This window comes from Psittacula echo (genome assembly GCF_963264785.1).
Source record: "Psittacula echo genome assembly, chromosome: 6".
NCBI classification, from domain to species: Eukaryota; Metazoa; Chordata; class Aves; order Psittaciformes; family Psittacidae; genus Psittacula; species Psittacula echo.
In genome coordinates, this window is record NC_137743.1 from 29,543,469 (window position 1) to 29,564,226 (window position 20,758).

Here is a 20,758-nt window from a genome sequence, read left to right on the forward strand (position 1 = left end):
GGTCCTTGGAAAGCAGTGCTGGTAAGAAACAGCTAACATTACAAACTCCCATTCTCCCTGGGCAGGCTACAATGGCTTGAACAGACCCAAAGACCAGGGAACAAACCCACACAGCTGGATGGTGAGAGGAGTCACTGTGTGCCCCTCGCACAAGAGGAACAGAAATGTATTAGCTGCCAACAGCATTCTTGGTCACCACTGTCAGACCTAAACTTCTTCCATGGGAAGTTTCCTCCAGCAGGAATGAATATTGCTAATGAGAAAACCTCGTATTTGTGCAGACAGCTTGGCTTGTTCTAATGATAGTGCGAGGATGCTGCGGTTTTCGCAGTTACTGCTTCCAACTACTTGTCAACATATTGGTCACATGGGAGCTGCATTCGATTCCCAAAGATGCTTTATTTAGCCTGAAGCATGGTTCTCAGTACAGATGGTCTCAATGTTTGAACCACAAAATAAAAGGTGATTAGAACAGGTGAACCACTAATTTCCCTAGCAGTTTTCAGCTATAAAATTGAAGGGAAGGAGTGGGGGGGAAATTACATGCTTCAGCTTTTATCCATACCCCTTATTGCTTAAAATGGGCTCCCAAAAATAACCAAATTGCATCCTAATGACCCCTAGCAGTACCTGGGGGACAAAAGGCAGGGAAAAGCCTGTCCAGAGGTGATTTGGAGCTCAGGCAAGCTAAAGCAGGTTTCCCCAGTGATTTGAGGGAAATAAGGGTGACTGCAATCTCAATTTCAGATGCCTCAAAGTCAGAGAAACAAATACAGCTTATTCTGGATTGTCTTTACAGCTTATCACTGCATATTCATGTGTGTCTGACAGAAATGGCTTGGATTTCCTGCCCAGTGCTTCCTTCAGATGACCGTGACATTCTAGTGACATGTACATTAAGGTTCCCATGAAGATGCATGGATTTTCTAAGATCACAAGCACACCTCCAACACTTAAAACCTAGCTTTACCTATACATATATAAGCATGACCTTATGCAGGAGAATAAAAACTCATGACAAGACTGAATGACGCAATGCCATGAGACAACATTACCTTTTTCTCCAAGTCAGGCTCCCTGAATGTTAAGAGGAACTTGCGCACATGCTCAGAGCGTAACCGATCAATACTTCTGGCATCGATGGCACGGCCCAGAAACTCATCCACTTCATCTTCTGGGTTCATACTTTCCTGTGTATTCCTGAAGATGTCACAAAAAGGGAGCATAAGAGGACAAGATAATTCCCCCTCTTCACCATATGTTATCATTTCACTGTATAACAAGCTGGAGGTTAGTGGCATTTTGCTCATGACAGCTTCAAGTTAGAAAACAGATTATGAGCTAAGGGGAAAATTGTATCGGCTCTACAGCTCATTGCCAGTCCTGAGACCACTAGTGAAAGGATTTGATTTACTTGCCCTTCGTCTGTACTACATCCTTTTTCTTGCCTTGCAGTCTCTTTACTGTCCATTCTCAAAAACCATAGTCTCCTTCTATGAGCCCTCTTATTCTTCTCCACACCTGCTCTGCTGTTATAGCTGTTAGTACCTGAACTGGCAAAATGATTTATGCAGCCAGTCATATTTCTTGCTTCCCAATAGCATTTTCTGTGAAAATTTCTGAACTTGAGCAACAATCCATTTTTGAGAAAAAAATTTTACAGAACAAACCTGTAGGAAAAAAACGTGGCCTGACTCCCCACTGCCTCCCTTTCATGCAGTTATGTTTGAGTATAAAGCATAAACCAGGCAAAATTTTCTATTTACAAGACATTTATATTTACTTAACTCAAGGAAAGGTTGAAAAAGGTAGCAAAATGAAAAAAAATTACAAATTGGATTCTGCTTTCTAAAACTGTGGAACAGGATTTCTATATTGCTTAACACCTTTAGTATCAGTGTGTTTCTTATGCTCAGCTACAGCTTCAGGAAAATGAGGCTGATTTTCAAAAACTGTTGAAAAAAATGACACTGAAAACTTAATCACCCTGAGGTATTTTGCACTGAGGATGAGGAAACCTGAAGCACCTCCCCAGACTCATTAGCTATTTTAAAATCTAACAGGAATTTAGTGACTTGATGCTGTTACTTTAATGGCCTGCTTTACAACTAGCTATAGGCAGAAATCAGAAACTAATCTTGAAGTGCTGTTTCTCTGCTTTGCTTGCACGATTGCCAAGGTTATCCACAGGATATGCCAATAGTTATCCACTGGAATACAACCCTCACTTGCGGCATATGCCAGTGAATAACTGTTTCTATGTGCTAACCTCATGATGGCAGAGCAACATATGGCTCATGCTGTGTGGCCTTCACCTTAGGCATTCTGGTGAAAAAATCCCAAGATCTGACAAGCAGGATGAAAAGCTACACTGCTTTAGTTTCTCAGTTTTATCTGTACTGCGCAACAGTGCATAATGCACACTGTCTTGCAGCCAGTGAGCCCCTACAAGTGTGACTGTGCTGCAAGCGGAGATTGCTCAATACAGCTTACAAATCAGAATGTGACTCTGCTTGAAAAGTTAAAGGTCCATTTCCAAAAGAAAGGCTCTTCCAAAGCTTTCTGCAAAACTGCACCAGATTTTCAGGAGCCCTCTGTACCCTACCGCTACCGTGCACCTCTTGCCAAAAGAAAAATAAATTAGGTCCATCTGCTCATTTCCATTCCACCTCGCTTTGTCCCAGCCAGTGAGCTGAATGTGTCTATACCTCAACTGGGTCATGATGACACAACAAGTATCTACTTAGTGACCCTATGGCAATGGCAAACCTAGTTTGTCTCAAGTTCTTAATCTATATTTTAGCCAATCTTAATATTTCAGTGGGGTTGGGCAAAAGATTTTTTTCTTTTGGGGCTCTAGAATTATTTAATTTCTTCAACTTCAGTATTCTACTTTGAAATTGAAAGTGGTTTTGTCCCTAGAAGGACAGGACATTCAATTTAGTTCTAGATGCTTCCTTAGAGGAAGCACATCTGCTTGAGCATTCAAGATGATGCTGCTTATTTTCATTCAGTCCTCACAATGTTTTCTGGACTCATAAAAATGAGCAAGGAAATCATTAGGCTTCTTATTTACAGAATGTCTTCCAAGATCCTGTGAGTTATTTACACATTTGGGTCATTCACATTTAGTCATTACATACCATGTACAAGAGATGCAATACGTTTTCCTATAGAACTGAAGCAAGAGTTGGCCCAGCATCTTGGTGAACCTCAGTTAAATTTCAAGTTCCAGTCTAAAAGTGTCACCCAGGAAGACACAGAGGAGACTGCCTGCCCAGGCTTTAGCCTTGGCTGTCTCCAGTTTTATAATAGGTCATCATACTGCTGAGGGTATCTCTAATACTACAACAACTTCTGTGATTGCAGATTATGTAGAAATACCTCTGCAGGTTTTAAATTGCTTTGCTAGGTATTTGCAGTGAGGCATCCACCTTCATACAGACTGCACGAAAGCTTAGTCACCTTGCATATACCTAGATGCTCAGGTGACTTTTGCAGTCAGCTGTACCCAATGGAAAGTACTGTAGTAATTCATTTTTGTAATTTGTAAGTTTAGGTATATTTGCATAAGTAAGATTTTAAATTGAAATACAAAATTTCCCCATGCCTGTAAGTCAGAGCAAGGATTTCAGGCCACCCCGAAATTCCAAAAACACCTCTTAAAAACATTGCTGTTTTTGTGTGTTTGTGTGGCTCCAAATGCAGCCACACAAAATTGTTGTAAGGGCCAGGAACATTGTGAAGAAAGCTTGGAGCAGCTTTAGCATTCTGCTTGCAAATGTGAAAGCTAGCAGTTAACCCAGAGATGCTGGCTTCAGAGTAATCCAAAAATGTTCTGCTGATTTAATTACTTTCTGCAAATGAAGAGTGTGACCACTGCCAAAACTACATGTATGCCATAATTTTAAATGCTTCGTGCCTAGATTCAATAGCTAAATCTGCATTTAGGCACGTAAGTGTCAGGTCTTGTTTCCAGATGTACGTGGTGCCTACATCTTCCTTTGAAAGAAGTATTGATGCTCAGCATTTCTGCATGTGAATGCACTGGGTTGAGCACCTGACATGGTTTAGGTATCTGATTTTAACCAATATCAACATGAACATTTTCTGCCAGAGAGGTTGGGTTTTTTTGCCAAATCTTTGTTCTTAAGTTAAACAGATTTCTAGATCAAGGAAATCTGAGGCAAGTAGCAGCTTCTTTTGGTGCTGAACAGAAATCCAAAAATCCTGCAAACTGTATAATAAGATAGCATCACACTGGATCAGCACTGTAAATACACAGCTTTTAGCTATTGGCCGTAACAGCTCAAACTGCAGGACAGAGAAGAGACATTCAAACTTACACAGGGGAAGTTCAGATTAGATATAAGGAAGAAGTTCTTCACTGTGAGGGTGGTGAGGCACTGGAATGGGTTGCCCAAGGAAATTGTGAATGCTCCATCCTTGGCAGTGTTCAAGACCAGGTTGATCAAAGCCTTGTGTGACATGGTTTGGTGCGAGGTGTCCCTGCCCATGGCAGGGGGGTTGGAACTAGATGATCTTAAGGTCCTTTCCAACCTAAAGTATTCTATGATTCTATGATTACAGTCCTTACAGCAACAGTGGAGATGCAGTTCCTTGACAGCTGAGTAACTGTTATGGACCAGTACTAATGCAGTTGAAACTATGTTTTCTTTCACAAACTATGAGGAGGGATGCTATTTCATGGGGGATACCTACAATTTATGTATTTCTAAGAATTATTTTGTTGTAATCTGTTAGCTCTCTTCTGTTCAAAGTATAACTAACATCAACTGAGCTCCCAGCAGCCATGGATGCAACAGGAAACCCTGGTGACTCTCCCTAGACACCTTGTTGCTCACGAGAAACATCCCAGGGTGCACAGAGCTAAACGTTAACAAAATGGAGTTTGCATTAAAGGGCAGGGGAAGAAGAGAAGGAGTCTTAATACTGCTGTGTTCAAATTCATCATTTCCCTTTACTTTTAGGGAGTTGCTCTCAATGCTCAACCACCATAATGTGAATTTTCCCAAAGCTGGATACTTAAGGTTCACAGAAGCACTTAGCTGTCCCAGATCAGAGAAGTCCACTTTGTCCTGACCAACAGCCTGAGAAAGGAGCTGATAAGAAGCAACAGCAACATAGTTTATGTATCAGTCTCCTCTACTGTCACCTATCTTGTTCTAAGCAAGCTTACAAATAATGCCATTCAGTAAGGCTGAATGTGAAATTATTCTAAACACCTTCAGTACAGGAAATGTTTTTGCTGTTTCCAGCAGTAGAAGTTAAAAAATGAACACGGTTTGGACTTTTCCTCCAAAAGCAATTTTTCAAAATACCACTCTTGTTAAATTGTTATTTTAGACATTTTTTAAAGTGCTATATAAAAAAAATGAAAATGCTGCTTTAATGTGGCTGCATTTTAGAGCATGAATGTTTGAACTGACATTTTCAAATAAGCTGTAATTTCTGAGTTCATTTTTATATATAGAAATAAGCAATATGTAACAATAATTAATATAAAATACGTACAAATAAACTCAAACTCTGTCTATTTGAATACATACTTATCAGAGATGTTCAAATCTTAGACATACTTTACAGGAAGATTTTCTTCTTGGGATATTTTCAAAGCAGCAAATAGCAAAGAATATTGGGGGCAAGGGGAAGAGCAGCAAAAGTAAGTTAATTACGAAAGCAAGTTAGAACCACACAAATACAAGTTTTGAGGGCAGTGGCAGTTCTGAGCACACATCACTCAGTCCTGTGCCCTCAACCGGCTGTCCCTCCTGAAGAAACCTCTGTGGAGTCCAGGCATTTTTCTTGGCTGTCGGGCATTAATTTTTGTCTTTTTTTTAATATGAGAAAAAAACTCCAAATGTGCAAACATAACAGTGTATGACAGAAGTAAATTTGCTTACTTGTCCTTGGGGTCCTCAAAGCCCTGAAAGAAAGGAAATGGACACAAGGGTTAGGAAACAGGCTGACCTTGAGAACACAAGTATCCTGAGAACAGCATTTCGCAGAGGACTTTTCAGGGCACTCGTCTGTTAGGTGTGGATGCACAGCCTTATCCCCCCGCAGCAATGTTTTGTGCTGCCATGTCATCAGGCAGATGGAGCAGCTTTAGAAAAACACGTGCTTTCAGATACAAATTTGTGGAAGATAAGGGAAATGGTTCAGCTGACTGCTGGCACACTGTATTTCAGGTGTCTTCTTTATTGCAGTCTTCATTACAAATGATACAGTAGGAATTATGCTGGTATAACTGAGGTTGTATTTTACTTGCAATGAAAGTCAGAATGATAACATAGGTCAATTATTGTAGTCCCCAAGGTTGCACCTCTATGTTGGGACTTGGCTAAGGAAGCTGGACGCATTTTGGTTTTCATTTTTTCAGGTGGAACCTCAAGGAGTCTCCTTTCTCCCTTCACTGCATGCACACACAAAACATGTTTCCCTGAATGAGATTTCAGAAATTATTTATAATATTTGTAATACCCAAAATGTTCACAATTCCTTCAGGGCCATTGAACTGAGTAGTGTATGTGTCCATGGGTCATCCATAGTTTAAGTGGCTAGAAGGCCTCAGAGAAAAATACGTACAGAGGCATATTTTATACGTTCAGCATTAACATACCTACTAGACCAAACTGCATCAAAATGGCCATTTTGCATGGGCTGAGACAAAATATGCCCTCTGACATCTTGGCTTATATTTAACTGTCAGGAAAAGTTGTATGTTTGACAAGTAGGGTCAAATACTCAAGCACAGAGTTTGTACCTTGTGTTCCAAAACATAAAAAAAATGTAGCCAGGAGATAGGAAGAGTTCCTTTTGTTTTTCTCGCAGGGACCTCAGGCCAAAACTGCTCAGAGCAGTTTGAGGATATTCCAGCTGCTGGATCTGCAGCTGCTACCAGGCTGGGGGCAGCAAACAGAGGTCTATCTTGACTGTAAGAAAGCAAAAATCTTTGGGCAAATGTCTTCTACAGCTTCATTGTCCAACGCCATCAGAAACAAGAATATTGACCAAATACTAAACAAGAACAGATTTTCCCCTTGCAACTAGTTAGCAATGTGGTAATACGGTGAGAAGCAGAGGTAAAGCCAACAAAGTCTCCCTGAACAGCATCAGCTTTGCAAGAGGGAAAAAGTGGGTTTTGTTACTCCGGCCAACAGCCAGGACTGTGACTCACTGACAGAGCAACTTCCATTCTTACATACTCTGTTTCAGACTAAAACCACAGTTCCAAATAGAAATTGAAAGTCCAACTTTGCCCACCAGAAATACAGATAAAGGAAATCTCTCAGTCCCATGTAACAACCACCAACAGATCCAGTGGGAAGAAGGAAATGGTAATGTTGATTTCAAAGTTAGCATGCCCAGTTATCCAAGCCAAGAAACCCCATGTACTTTTTGATTTCACATTAAGGAGTGATGAAGCGATCATTCAACTTCTGTTGTGTGGCTTTGCTTTTTTTTTTTTTTTTTCTACCCTTAATCATTTTACAGTTGTCAGGAATATCTGATTGATTGATTGATTTATTTATTTATCCTCTAAACAATCCTGCAACACAGTGCCAAAACTGAAAGCTCACTGATTAATCATGAAGACAAAATGCTCACTAATTTGTCTGGTGTCATAGTCAGTTAGGCTGAGAAAAAAAAAGATAACCAGCTGAACATAAATAGGTACCAGCCAAAAAATAAGGAGAAGGAATGGATGAGAAAACAGCCAGTACTTGCTTATTAGACATCAAGTTCACATTTTCAAGCATAGCCACATGGGAACTGGATGACTGACTCCAGAGGGAAAATCCCCTAAAATAGTCTGGTTTTCATGGACAGCGTTCATCCCACTGAAACCCTGAAACTAGACACAGATCTCATACTCCTGCCTTCCAGCTGCACGAGTTTGAAGATAGATGTAAACCAGGTCAAGTTACCAAAACACCTTAGCAAGCATATCCTTACACAAATTCCCCAATATTCAAGTGTGGAAAAATACATAGGCTGCATATTTCACTGGTCATTTATATGGGCATCCCTTGATTAACATGGAATTTGATTCTCCCCTGCTTCTCTCCCCCAGCAAAACTGTTACAAGGAAAGTTTCTAAAATAATACAGAATTAATTGACCTAGCTGTTCAATTTAAAATTCTAATCTGTGCTTGAAACTCTGGAAATAATTAATGCTTGTAGCTCAAATTAAATTGGTGTTTCAAAGCTAAAACACAAAAAAGAGCACATTTCAGGTAAAGCAAAAAAGGAAAAGATGATTACATTTTCTTTCCTGAATCTTCACTTAACAAGGCTAAATATTTAAGAGTGACTTGAACTTTAATTAGAGAGAATCAGCTTAAAATTAAATGTAGTAGGAACCTGTTTAAGTTAAGCAAATTAAATGATTCACTTCAAACGCTCCTATTTAATATGAAAAGTTCTTCAAGCAGAATTGCCAAAAATGGAGTTGTTATGGAGAAAGGTTTGCAGGATTATTTTAGGAAAAAAAACCAAAAAACCCTCAAACACAGCTTCTTAAATGCAGGTCATTTATTACAGGAGATCTTTCTTATTTGCACTGTCTTTGCCAGGATATAGAGCAAATATACCTCTAGGATCTGACTGTGACCGGGGATTTTCTTCCCTATCTACTAAATCATCCATGTTTCAATCACATACCAAGAAGCCTTTTAAATGGAGGAGGTGATCACACACACAGGGCCATGCCACCCACTCTATTTTGATTTGGGAAGGAATTTTTCCCCTGGGTTTTAGTTAGTGTGTTTTCACCTCCTCCTACTTCGTGGACATGCTTGGTCCACTGAAAAATCTGCACTTTAATGATTTCCTTCCCCTTGCATGAGGCTTGGGCACTAAAGACACATTGGTCTTTTTTCTTCCCCGCAGCTGGCAAACAGTTAAATTCCTTTAGGACTCAGATGCTTTGCTCCAATTCAAGCCTTTTGGCTCAGCATAAGGCTGCTCGCATGAATTGCAATGGTCTGTGTTACACGCAGGATAAACACTAAACACAATCAGTCCTGCAGAAATGTGATCTACATGGATTTGCCTTCATTCTTAAAGGACTAACACACTCATGTTGTAATAGACATCCAAGCTCAAGCAGGAAAGTGAAATAACGGGGACTGGTGCTGTGAGTGTGCCTATAAAGCCACTCTCCAGCATCCCTGGGCAGCTCGGCTGGGGCTGTACCCAGCCTGTTTGGGTATAAAGAAGATTTAGAGCTGTACAAAAATATGTCAAGACTGGCATTTCTGCACACACATCTAAAGAAATGCCAGAAAAAAATAGCTGATAAAAATGAGGTGCCTGTTTTTTAGGAGAGGGGGATGAAGAGGGTAGGAAGAGAAACAGCCAATTCCTGGAGTGAAGTATATAAATCCCTTTTGATTACTTATGGATTTGGGTCCAGCAGACTGAAGCAGTACCAATGGCTTTCTAGGGTGCTAGGGTGTTATGAAGAAAAGCTAGGAATTGTCATCGGGGATGAAAATGGCAAAAGTGGTGATGGCTACCAGAATCATACAGATTCACAGGAGTTCAAGAATAGCTCCATAATCATGATGATGAAGTAGCTCTTGTCAAGGCCAAAATTCCTTTTCTGTAGAAGGTAACGTAAAGCATGAGATAGGTCTTATGGCAGTGCAGTTCTAATGTACTGCTGCATATACGACCTTAGGCAATTTTTATTCAGTCTCATTTTAAATATCCCTGATACTGGAGTTTTCCCCCTTCCCCCAGGAGGCTGCATTATTCTGCCATCAGACTGCAAATGTAAAGGTAATAGCATTTAATAATTGCTCTGAGACTAAGACAGTTCCCTCTCTGATCTCAGGCATATTAACCCAAACTTAGCTGAATCAACTCCCTTAATGGCACTAATACCAAAGAACAATCCTACTCCTTCTTTTTTTCTACATGAGATTCTTAAAACCCCATAATTTTTATGACAGGTCAGGTGGCTCTGAATTTACAAGCATTTACTTTTAATGACTATCCTCAGTGGGAGTAGACATGTGCAGGAGGAAAAAAGAGGGAATTTTATATTACTGCATCTGTCCCTAAGGCTTACTATTTTATGGGGGATATTTTATGAATATCTATTGTGTTAAAAGCTCATATGACTGCCATCTCTCTGCTTGACTTCTAAATTAACTAAGCTCTTTTCTTTGAAGATTAAAACTGATTCCTTAAATAGAATGATAAAGTGTTTGTCAAAGCCATGACAAGCTGACTGTTACACTATAATGCTTCAAATCAAGAACCATTAGAAATAATAATTCTAACTTTGAGAACATTAGCTGCAATTATTAACATATTGTAAATATGCAAAGAAAAGTGGAATAGATTTTACATCCTTTTAACTTTTAATTTAGTTCCAAAAATAAGACAGTAGTGGAGCTGATGAGCTCCGTGACCTTCTTAATGGCAACATGGCTGGAAGCATGGATTCCACCTTAAAAACTTCACTGGTAACTATAGCAAAGACTATAAGAGCAAAAATGATAGAGAAACTAACTTTTCTTGCCCTTTTTCCATCTCTAGAAGAAGGCTGAAATCAGACTTACATCGTGTTATAGCAGAAATTGAAAGAACTTTAGACTTAGGCACAAAATGAGCTTTGTAAGAGGTCAGGCCAACTTGAAAAGCAAAAGTGCTTCACAGAGACAGTGACCATGGGAAACAGAAAAGGAGAGTGACAGACTGAGTGTGGATGCAGTTAAAAACATACCTGGTTTGGCCCTACCACAAAACTAATTATTCACATCTGTTTTCAGCAGTGTTACACATTCTGCCTTTGTCCCTGTGGTCAATGAGATAAGGCTACAAAGATAGATACTGTCAGGTGTAAAAGCCGAAACAAAACTGCAGGACTTCAAAACACTCAATCCAGAAATAACGTTATTTCTATACCAACGTCCAGAAGGAACTGGCATAGAAAATACTAAGCCTGATAGGAAGGATATTTAACAAGCATCTAAGTGCAGAATAACAAACTGGCAGAAAAACACTTCATGAAACAGATTATATGATGAGTGTGCCTGCTATAGCTGGAGCACAGACTAATAAGCTCCAAAAAGGAAAGCTGAAGTGCTTCCTTTCTGCAGCCCGCAACACTTGATAAGTACCCTTTCATTCCTCTGCACTGCTCATAGATGGTGAAACCCTCTACTTCGTTCTACTCAGAATGATTTCGTACACAGCCCCCAGCTGGGGATATATATCCATACTGGACCTGGCCAAACACATTAATTTATTTGGCCTATCAGATTTATATCTATGGAACATAAGTGGTTGATTTTGAAATAGGTTTTCCCCTTTACTTTTAATTAACTTCTGGCTCTGAACTCACACTTCTGAGAAGTGCAGGTTGCTCACACTTCCCCGTTTTCTGTTAACTCTGAATTCAAATTACGTCAGTTCAAAGGTCATGTTTTCAAGTGAAATCATAAAATCATAGAATCATAGAATAGTTAGGGTTGGAAATGACCTTAAGATCATCTAGTTCCAACCTCTCTGCCATGGGCAGCGAAATAGCACATTAAACCATTGTCATTCAAGGCTCTGTTCTTGGTACATGGTACATGGTTCTGCTCCTCACGCATGAACAGCTACCAGAACATACAAAACAGAAAAAGACATACAAATAAGTAATTATAGAAATACTCAGATTTGGTTCCTGGCTCCCTAATCTCTAACCTTTCATCTCTACACTCTGAACGATGACATTCACAACAAACTTCCGCAGAAACTACTGTCAAATAGCCTTCTAATCAGATGCAGGCAGACTGAATCAAAGTCGAACCAGTCTTAACTGAAATCACCCACTGGTGCTGACCAGAGCTACTCACCCTCTCTGAAAACCAGACCCAAACCTGCTGACTGCATCCTTTTGTCATCAAAGTTTATGTCTGCTTTAGGAAGCTTTGGAAATCATTCTGGTAAGTGCCACAACTCCACCAGTGCAACACTGCCATGAACATCAGAGGAAATGTTTCTGTGAATAAAGGGGAATTGGTATCTTTGTTTCTTCAGGCTTAACTTTTTTATATTTTTTTTTTGGTGGAAAAATGATCGGTGCAAGACTTCCAAGGAAATATTAAACTCCACTTAAGTTTCACAAAAGCATCTGCAGACTAGCTGCTGCATCTCGCTGACTCTTATCCTTCTTTCAAAGAATTTAATCAAGGATGACTGCAAGCCCTGATCAACTAGAATAAAAGTTTGTACATGAGAATAAAAAGCTGTATGAAGCCTCTGACAATTTGAGCAGTGCACAATGTTTTATATGGCTCCCACACTCTTATATGAGGTCACACGGAACATGTGAATCAGGCAAATCCTCTTTTCAGAAGCACCAAAGCAATTATATAGCATAACTGCAGGATAGGATTCCTCCCCTTGCTGTTTGTTAGCTAGCTAAACCAAATTGGCTATATAAACCCCAGACTAGACTAACAATTTCCTCCCAGGTCTATAGCAATATGTGGAGATTACAGCAGAAAAGATTCCTCGAGGGTTTCTTCCTGCTTGATCATGAGTTCAGGAGATTCTGCATACTACAATAGCAGCAAAAAAATAGTGGGTCAAATTCTTCTCCATTGGGTGCCCCTGTCCAGCTCTGCTGACGTCAGTGTTGCCATTACCAGATTTAGCAGACGATTGCTGGAAAAGCGGATAACAATGACCTTAAGTTAAATGAAACCTTTAGAAGGAGGGCAAACCCTTGGTGCCTCATTCATGGCCTCAAATTCACTTCTCTCTGATAGGGCTGCACTATTGGCTGATGAAAACCTGCTGTACTGAGTTTAACTTTTTAATTACTTCTAATGTTTAAACAGTAGAGTTGGCACAGAACCAGCTATAGTCTGCATTCCTCTGTTGCACCTGTTCCCTGGCACTGATTTTAAAGTAACATCTACTGTAAGGGCAACTTGGAGACAAAGGGAGGAAGTGAGCTGTATTTGCGATGCAACATGCAGAGAATTGTTTGACTTAGGACAGAGTGAATAGGACAAAGAATTATATTTTATGGTTGAATGACCAGACTTGTAGATGAGTGTTTTTTCATTAGAAAGCAAACACCAAGCAATAAATATTATGTAGAAGACTGTGCAGAGCTCTGAGCAGCTCCACAAGGAATCAGGCAGTGCCTATCTGAAAGCAGAGCTTGTTCTTTATTGCAGTAGCCATATCCCGGGTGCATCTTTTTAACCTTCTCTCACATTTTTAACATCTGCATGCATTCGTATTTCCTACACATGTATAATCCTATTTGATTATATTTTGGTTTTTACTTTGTAACTAACATGGATGTCATACACAATTTCATTGCAAATTAAATGCTTCATTAGTTGTACTCAGACTCATGACAGAAGGAAGCATGGTCGGACTGAAATCAGTATTACAGATCTTCAGGGTTTCCTCTTTCTGTTCGTAAACTTCCTAATGTTAAACCTTTCCAGCAGCTGAAAAAATAAAAGGAAATCTGCCAGGCATCAGCAACTGGGCTCAGCAGTTACGTTAGCCACTCTGCTCACATTTGATTATAAAGACTCAGAAGTACCTGTTTCTGACCATCTAAACCTCCCCCCAAGTACATATCTCTGTAACAAGCAAAGCTGCTCAGTCCCACTAGCCAGTGTAAAATAAATATGATAGCGTATGGCAGCCTTAAGATGCAACAGCAGGGCTTTCCACAGATGAGCAGATCTCATGACACAACTAATGCTGTTTGTTTTTGCTGGGCAGCATTAGGCTGTGCCGACCAACATCTGAGCAGCCCTAATAAAGCCCTAGTAGGAGTTCTGGGTTTGTTGCGGGCATTGATGATGAAAGATAAGATTTCATCATCTTACTGATGAAATGGCAAGTGTTCAGAGGGGAACAAGAATAACTACCGGGCTTGAAAGCACCAACTAGGGAACAAACTTGATGAAGGAATCAGACCTTTGCAAAGACATGGTAATAGTCTTCAAATACAGAGGAGATAACTGTAAAGGAGAGAAAATTAAACTGTCCTCTATCTACTGTGAATAGATCATCCATCACTGTGTTTTAAAACTGAAGTGAGGGAATGTGAAGTGAAACATCAACAAAAATAAACTGCTGAAAAGGATGTCCAGCAAGACTGCAGGATTTCCAGCCTTTGAGTTTTTTAAACAAGGGCAAATGCAGGTATAACTAGCTCCCTTATAAGGGGTGGGATTGATGCTTCAAAGTTCTGTGCAACCTAGATTGGAAACTTAGTAAAATCTTTTCATCTATCTCATATTATTCTTATATTCTTAATTTCCTGTAAATTCTCCTAATACAGACTTTTTTACATTACTGTTTCTATATTTGCAAAGGATTTCGTGATGCCTCTCCAGACTGTAAAGCTCTGAACAAAAAAAATAAAATGCTTTCAGGAAAATTAGGAATTTCACAAGCTCCTTATACAGTCTATTCCTTGTATCTGAGCTTTTTCTTAACTTTAATCTTCCTTGCAGCAAATCAAGATGATTATTTTTAATCCTGCCATTTGCTGCCATGGAGGATGCTTTATTATTATTTTCTGTCCCTACAAGCCTTCATGTATTTGAAGACTTTTGTTTCTAACCAGTCATCTCCCTTCTAGACTAAACAGACCAAAATTTCAACACTTCTTCACAGGTCTCACTGTTGAAACTCTCCTGATTTGTAATTTTTCCTCACTGGACTATGTGCAATTCATCCACATTCTCCTGAAGGATTGTATTCACAAACTGGATGTGGTTTTCCAGCTACAACCTTAATAATGCTGAGCAGGGTGAAAGATGCAAGAGAATCATTTGTCATCTAGAACAGACCTGTAATTTTGGATGGTATCAACATCTGCCTTTTTATCGCTGTTTACAACAAACCTCTTTCAGTTTGCAGTCAACTACAAACCCCAAATTGTGTTTCTTAATAGTAGTTTCGTTTTGCAAATAAAAACTGGCACATGACTATTATTCCCAGAAGTCTAAAATCCATCAATATTTATAGAAGCACTCTGAAATCTATACTGGGAAAAGCAAAGTATTTTTTAGTGATGTATAAATTTTTTTTATAGCTATAAATATACCTGTACTCTCAAATGCTTTCAAGTTCATTTATTTTTGACTTCTTCAATTCTTATTGCAATGAAGAACTGGACCAGAGAGACAGCGGGGAAGACAATGTTGGCATACAGAGACTTGGGGGATGCTACTCCTTTGCATACATCATGAGCAGTACAGAAGTCCGCATTTTCGTTCAAGAAACAAGAAGACATGCTGTAAAAAGTAATAAAACCAGAAAGCAGCTGGGATGCTGCTCTGCCGTTCTCTGTCTCTTTTCAGACCCTGTATACAGCCACAAACCTGATCCTGTCTAGGATTCGCTGCTTGCCTCGGGTGAGCAAGGCCATCCTCCACCCGATTCCATGATGGCAGCATTGCCCAGTCCAGCAAGGCTGGCTCCCAGGGCCAGGGCTCCAAGCAGAGCTGCCAGCTCACAGCAAGGCTCTTTGCCCTCCCAGTCCACTTGTACCTGAAAATTTACCAGCTTTTCAGGGGCATCCACTAACCCAGCAGCCCAACTCAATACAGTCCCCAGGACTGGCTTTCTCTGGGCAGCAGCTCCACCAGCTAATGGAGTTCAGGGTCAGCAATGGGCAACCTCAGTGTCTCCTGGTTGCTGCCTCCTTGTGGAAGCTGTGCATGGCAGGAAAGGCCACTGCAAAGCAATGGGAGAGGAAAAAGAAGGATTAGGGATGGTCTGGAAAGCAGACTGGTGTATGAAGGAGATGGAGTGGCTGTTGGCAGGATGGGATGAGCCGGCACAGTTGAAATCCCAGCTAGGGGACCTAGTTAGCTAGGGTAGGAGTAAGAAAGTAACTCCAGCTTTCCAGGACATTTTAGATTACTGCTGCATGGACACATGTAAGTTTTGTCTTATTTACATGTAAGTGCAAGTGCCTGAAAAAAAAGCTGTGTGCCCAGGGGACCAACTTAGGCTAGTAGCATCATGGAAAGGTAGCTGGACCCAGAAGAGGTTAAGCCCCAAGCCACAATGCAGAGAGAAGCAAGGACCAAAGACCTCACTATGCTGCGTGCCAGGCTGCCGTCCTACACAAATGCTGCTGAGCACCCTGATGACGTGCCCAGATACAGCAGCAAGTTGAAATGCCATGAGAAAAGAGGGGGATGGGGGAAAAGAGTATATGGCTACTTCTGATACTAATTCATGTCATCCAGGACTACTGCTCAAATATCTAAGAACAGAGACAGCCACAAGAACCAGCATTCAAAGGAAAGAGAAATGGCCAAAATTCTGTTTTCTATAAGAGTTCCTTTCCAAAAATGCAATTCAGGGAACTTTAATATTCTCTTTGGGTGAATTTTAAGCAGCATCACAAAAAAATAGTCCTTCTTTTATTTTCTGGAAGTATTGTTGTCTTCATAATGCAAAATGTTCTAAGTTTATGACAAAAGAATCTGTCCTTTATAAACATCCATATTAGTCCCTGCCCACAAATGTATTCATATCTACATATCAATATAATGTAACTGCACATCACTGCAAAATTACCTCGTTCCTGCATGAGGGCTATCTCACAATTACCCTTGTTAACGCTTGCTTTGAAATTATAAGGCTAAGTTGCTTCAGATTTTAACAGGAAAGGCAATGTTACAATGCCTGCCTTTGGCATCCCACTTTGACTAATCCAACCTTACATGTTCCTAGTTTCCAACAAAAAGGCTTCATATAATTACGTGCAGGAGGTCTGGGGGAAAGGTGGGTGATGTGGAAAAAAGAGTACATTTTCAGGAGCTTTGAAAGCTAGTGCAGCTTACCAAGATCAATGACATGTCATCCCAGAGGAGCACTGAAAAAAGCCTTTGTAGTTCTGCTCCCCTTCTGTGTTCTGTATTTCTAAGCAGGCAGTCTGCAGACAGTGTGCATGTGAGTGCAGCCAACACACACTGTGTGTGCATTTAAACACACACAGCACCCATGTAACACAATGTTAGAGATCACAGGCAAATAAAGTACTGTGCAAAGCTGGGTGAACAAAGAAATTAATATTTAAATTAGAAGTTAACACAGAGAGAAAGAGTTGAGACAGGAGATGAAGAAATTGTTCCTATGATCTAATCAATAAAATGTCCATCTAGGAGATGGTAAAATGGAGATGGAGGTCACAGAGAGCAGCATGTTTTCATTTTGACTAACGCATCTCAAACATAAACCAGTGGGAAATACTGTATATATCAGATTTTAAAAAACAGTCCCAAGAACGACAAAAAGCCTAGCTGAAAATAATACATCTGAATCAGGTTTAAATTGGCTTTCAAGGAACAGCCTGATGCATGCAACATCAGCCTCTCAAAAAAGAGTTTAATACAAGAGGCAGTGCAGAAGCCTATGAGTGGAAATTTTTTTCTGAGCTGCTGGATTTATAAAAGATAAATTCCATTACAAGAAAAGGTTCAAGATAAGGAGAGAAAAAAAAAAAAAGAGCCAGGAGAGAAGCTTTTCCTCCTACAAGTGAGGGGCAGTGAAGTTTTTAGGACTCAGCCTGGTATTTCAATAAATAATTATGTTTTTCCAACTGAACAACCAGCTAGACACGCCAAACTGTAATTAACACCAAGAAGCATAATATCATTTGGCATGGTTACACCTTGTTTCTGAACAGGAGGCTGCAAGAACCCCTTAAAAGCTATTCAAAGAAACTTATAATTATAATTATGTGCTAGTGTGATTAGGCTCTTCTAATAATGTCATGCCTATTGAGTGCACTCTATTGAAAAGCCTACATAAAAAATGCACAGTTCCACTGATCTGTACGCTTATGTCAGGAGCCCTCATTTGGAGATCTGAGAAATGAAAGAAACATTACTACGGAGATTAAGAAATTTGGTTTAGCACTGTGAAATAATATTATGATTGAATAATATTAGCACCAACTATTAATAAATGTGCCAGCATTTCCCATTAGAAGGCACCATATGCAGTTGCTGATAGTTATGCCAAAATTTTTTTTTTAAGCTGTGGGAGTGAATCTCATGTTAGAAAGTTCTTTGAATACTTTAAGGCTTTGATGACCAGTAGAGCTTTGACTATGGGCAACAAAGTGGGTAACAAATACACACTTTTGACTGTGCATGAAGGGTCAAAACATCATTAGTAAGGTCATAGAGCAAACTGATTATGCATGCAGCTGTAGAGATGCTAAATATTTTTATTATTACAAATACCCACTATAATAGAAACTCTCTTTGCTGCTTCTTTATTGCAGGAAACAAAGATATCATCTACAACTTCATGTAAAATAAGCCTCTTGGTCCAATTGCATTAGTAATTAGCATTTGTTCATTTTAATTTAGGAGAACTGAAAGGTATAGCAAGAAATGAAGATGCCTGCTACCTTAGGCCAATTAATCCATGTACTTGAAAATGTATTCTCAAGAGTTAAACACAGTGGTGTGATTCGTGGCAATCCATTAGTGTGTATAGACATGTAGCTCATAGAAGGTGAACAGCATCTGGCAAGCTGTTCTTGCAATCAAGAAACCTTTGCAGGTGCTGAAATCTGTAATGATCTAGTACAAATGCATGTCAGCTGCTGTTTGAATGCTTGGGTTACTGAGCAATTTTTGCACTAATCACATTTTCTCACACAGCCTGGATGAGTTTTCAGAACACGGGACAAATCAGACAAAAGAGCCTTCTTTGTGCCATTCAGCCTCCCTTCTTCTCTCAAACAACTCTGCACCTCATCTCATGATCACTCACCTCCAGATGTACCAATCATTATTATTTCTGGAGTCAAAGTAGAATTTACCACCCCCTTTTGGAAAACGCCCTCAGGGCTGCAAAAACCATCAGACAAAGTAGGGAGAGATATATAATGATGTACCAAATAGAAAATAAATTAATGTCCATAAGGCAAGCCATTACCATTCTCTTCATCTCCTTGGAGACCTGGTGAGGTCCAAGGTGGTTATAAAAGGGCCGGTCAACACCCCAGTGTGGCGGGTTGTGGCTGATGGAATTAGCGCGCTGACGGTTCATCTTGGCTATCGTGGCTTTCTCATCTTTCTGAAATACAAACAAGAGAGAAATGCATAATAAATTTGGAAGTGTTTACATGGCAGTCATTCTCCAACCATCTCTCACCTCCGATCTCTCACTCCAGAAGTTGGCTCTGTGCCTCGAACTTTATGAAGTGGCTGCTGATCAGAAGCAGTCCCTATCAACCACTTCTTTTTCTTCCAATTTTTTAGAACACTTGCCCCTAAGTGGTTCCCACCATTTTACTTCTTTGTTTGTTCTGAATAACTACCATAAGCTGTGCAAACACAAGGAGCATTCCAACATGGAGACATCTGTTTTCTTTTTTAGTAAACTGGATCAAACTGAATAATTTCAGATAGGAAACAGCAGTTCCAAGCTGAGGTACTAACTAGAGGGTCCTCAAAAAAACAACCCAGCAGGCAAGAGAAACGTTGCACAGAGTGATCTGGTTGAAGAACAGGAGCCTTGGAGCTCCTTGAAGCTATGGGAATGAAGGAGACCTTTCCCTGTGAGTACATGCAGATGATTGTCAACACTTGCAAGAGCACCTTCCCAGGCATGCTAAGGAAAGCGTGTAAATCTCGCAAACAACATAACTATGTATTTGTTAAAGGTAGTGGTATTGCAGAGTGTGACAAAATGGTCTCCTGTACCCTGATGCTAGCTGCAAATTTTCATTGCCACTAACTTTCCTGAAGTTTGGACAAAGTCTTTGGCTTTGTTATTAAAGCTGATTTTGAATCTTGGTTGTAACTGGAGCTTACTGCAAAGTTTGCAAAGGATCTGCTGGAAAGATTTAATTCAAACTCAATGCCAGTTACAAGAGCACAGAAATGCAGCATGTAGCTAGGTTAAACAACAGGCCGGTTAGTGCCTTATTTTGAATATATTCTCTAGCTAAAAAGACAGGCAGGTTTCCATGTGGAATGTGTTCTATGGAAAGACAGGAGTTTATTTCACAAGCTCAAACCCTTTAAAATCTTCTTCAGCAAGGACTGCAGTGGAGATATGCTCAGTGAGGACTGTGAGATTTATCTGTACTGATTGGGAAGGCAGAGAGGTGGCAATTATTACATCCTTGCTTAGAAGAGAAACTCTGGTGAGGCTGGAAATTCAGACAGTAGGAATAGCTACAACTTGGCTGTTTATTACTTGAGATTAATTTTTTTCAAGAAAATTGTTGCTTACAGGAGATTACTAAAAAAAATAGACGTAAGAGTTCATTTTGTATTTCAGAAAGTATTCAGAGAACTTAATAATTTAAAAAGAAAGCATCAGTTGTTTTAAACTCCAGAACTTTGGTTCAAATCTTTTATGACTACACAGGTAGGTCCGCATCTTTTATTGCCTGGAGTTTGTTTTCCCTACCTATTTATTTTGATTCCCCACTATTCACTGTAAGTTGTTCCTGTCAGGGGTTTGCACAATAGCTGGTGTTATTTCCATGGTAACCAGAGAGTTAAATGTCAAGTGCAATGCTGCCTTAAATATTTTTTTAAAGAATTTTTAAAAAGCTTGCTAAGATCCAGTGCTGGGAAAGCTGCCTGATTGACAAGCATGGGAAATCATCATCTCTTGTCTTGCAAAAAAAGAGACAGCTATGATGACAACATTTCCCATGAGACCATGAGCTTACCACACAGGCACCAAACATTGCTG

The 20,758-nt window shown here is 39.9% G+C and overlaps 1 protein-coding gene across 3 annotated transcripts in view; it reads right to left on the reverse strand.

The window, feature by feature from the left end:
- The window catches only part of ADCY5 (adenylate cyclase 5), a gene marked incomplete at both ends in the record, with an annotated part of 219,046 nt that overhangs the window by 24,077 nt on the left and 174,211 nt on the right, over positions 1 to 20,758 (reverse strand). For all 3 annotated transcript variants that reach the window (XM_080620644.1, XM_080620642.1, XM_080620643.1), the window contains 3 exons: positions 1,056 to 1,200; positions 5,925 to 5,947; positions 18,983 to 19,123. In XM_080620644.1, the coding sequence (XP_080476770.1) occupies positions 1,056 to 1,200; positions 5,925 to 5,947; positions 18,983 to 19,123 (309 nt within the window). The remainder of the gene's footprint in view (positions 1 to 1,055; positions 1,201 to 5,924; positions 5,948 to 18,982; positions 19,124 to 20,758) is intronic.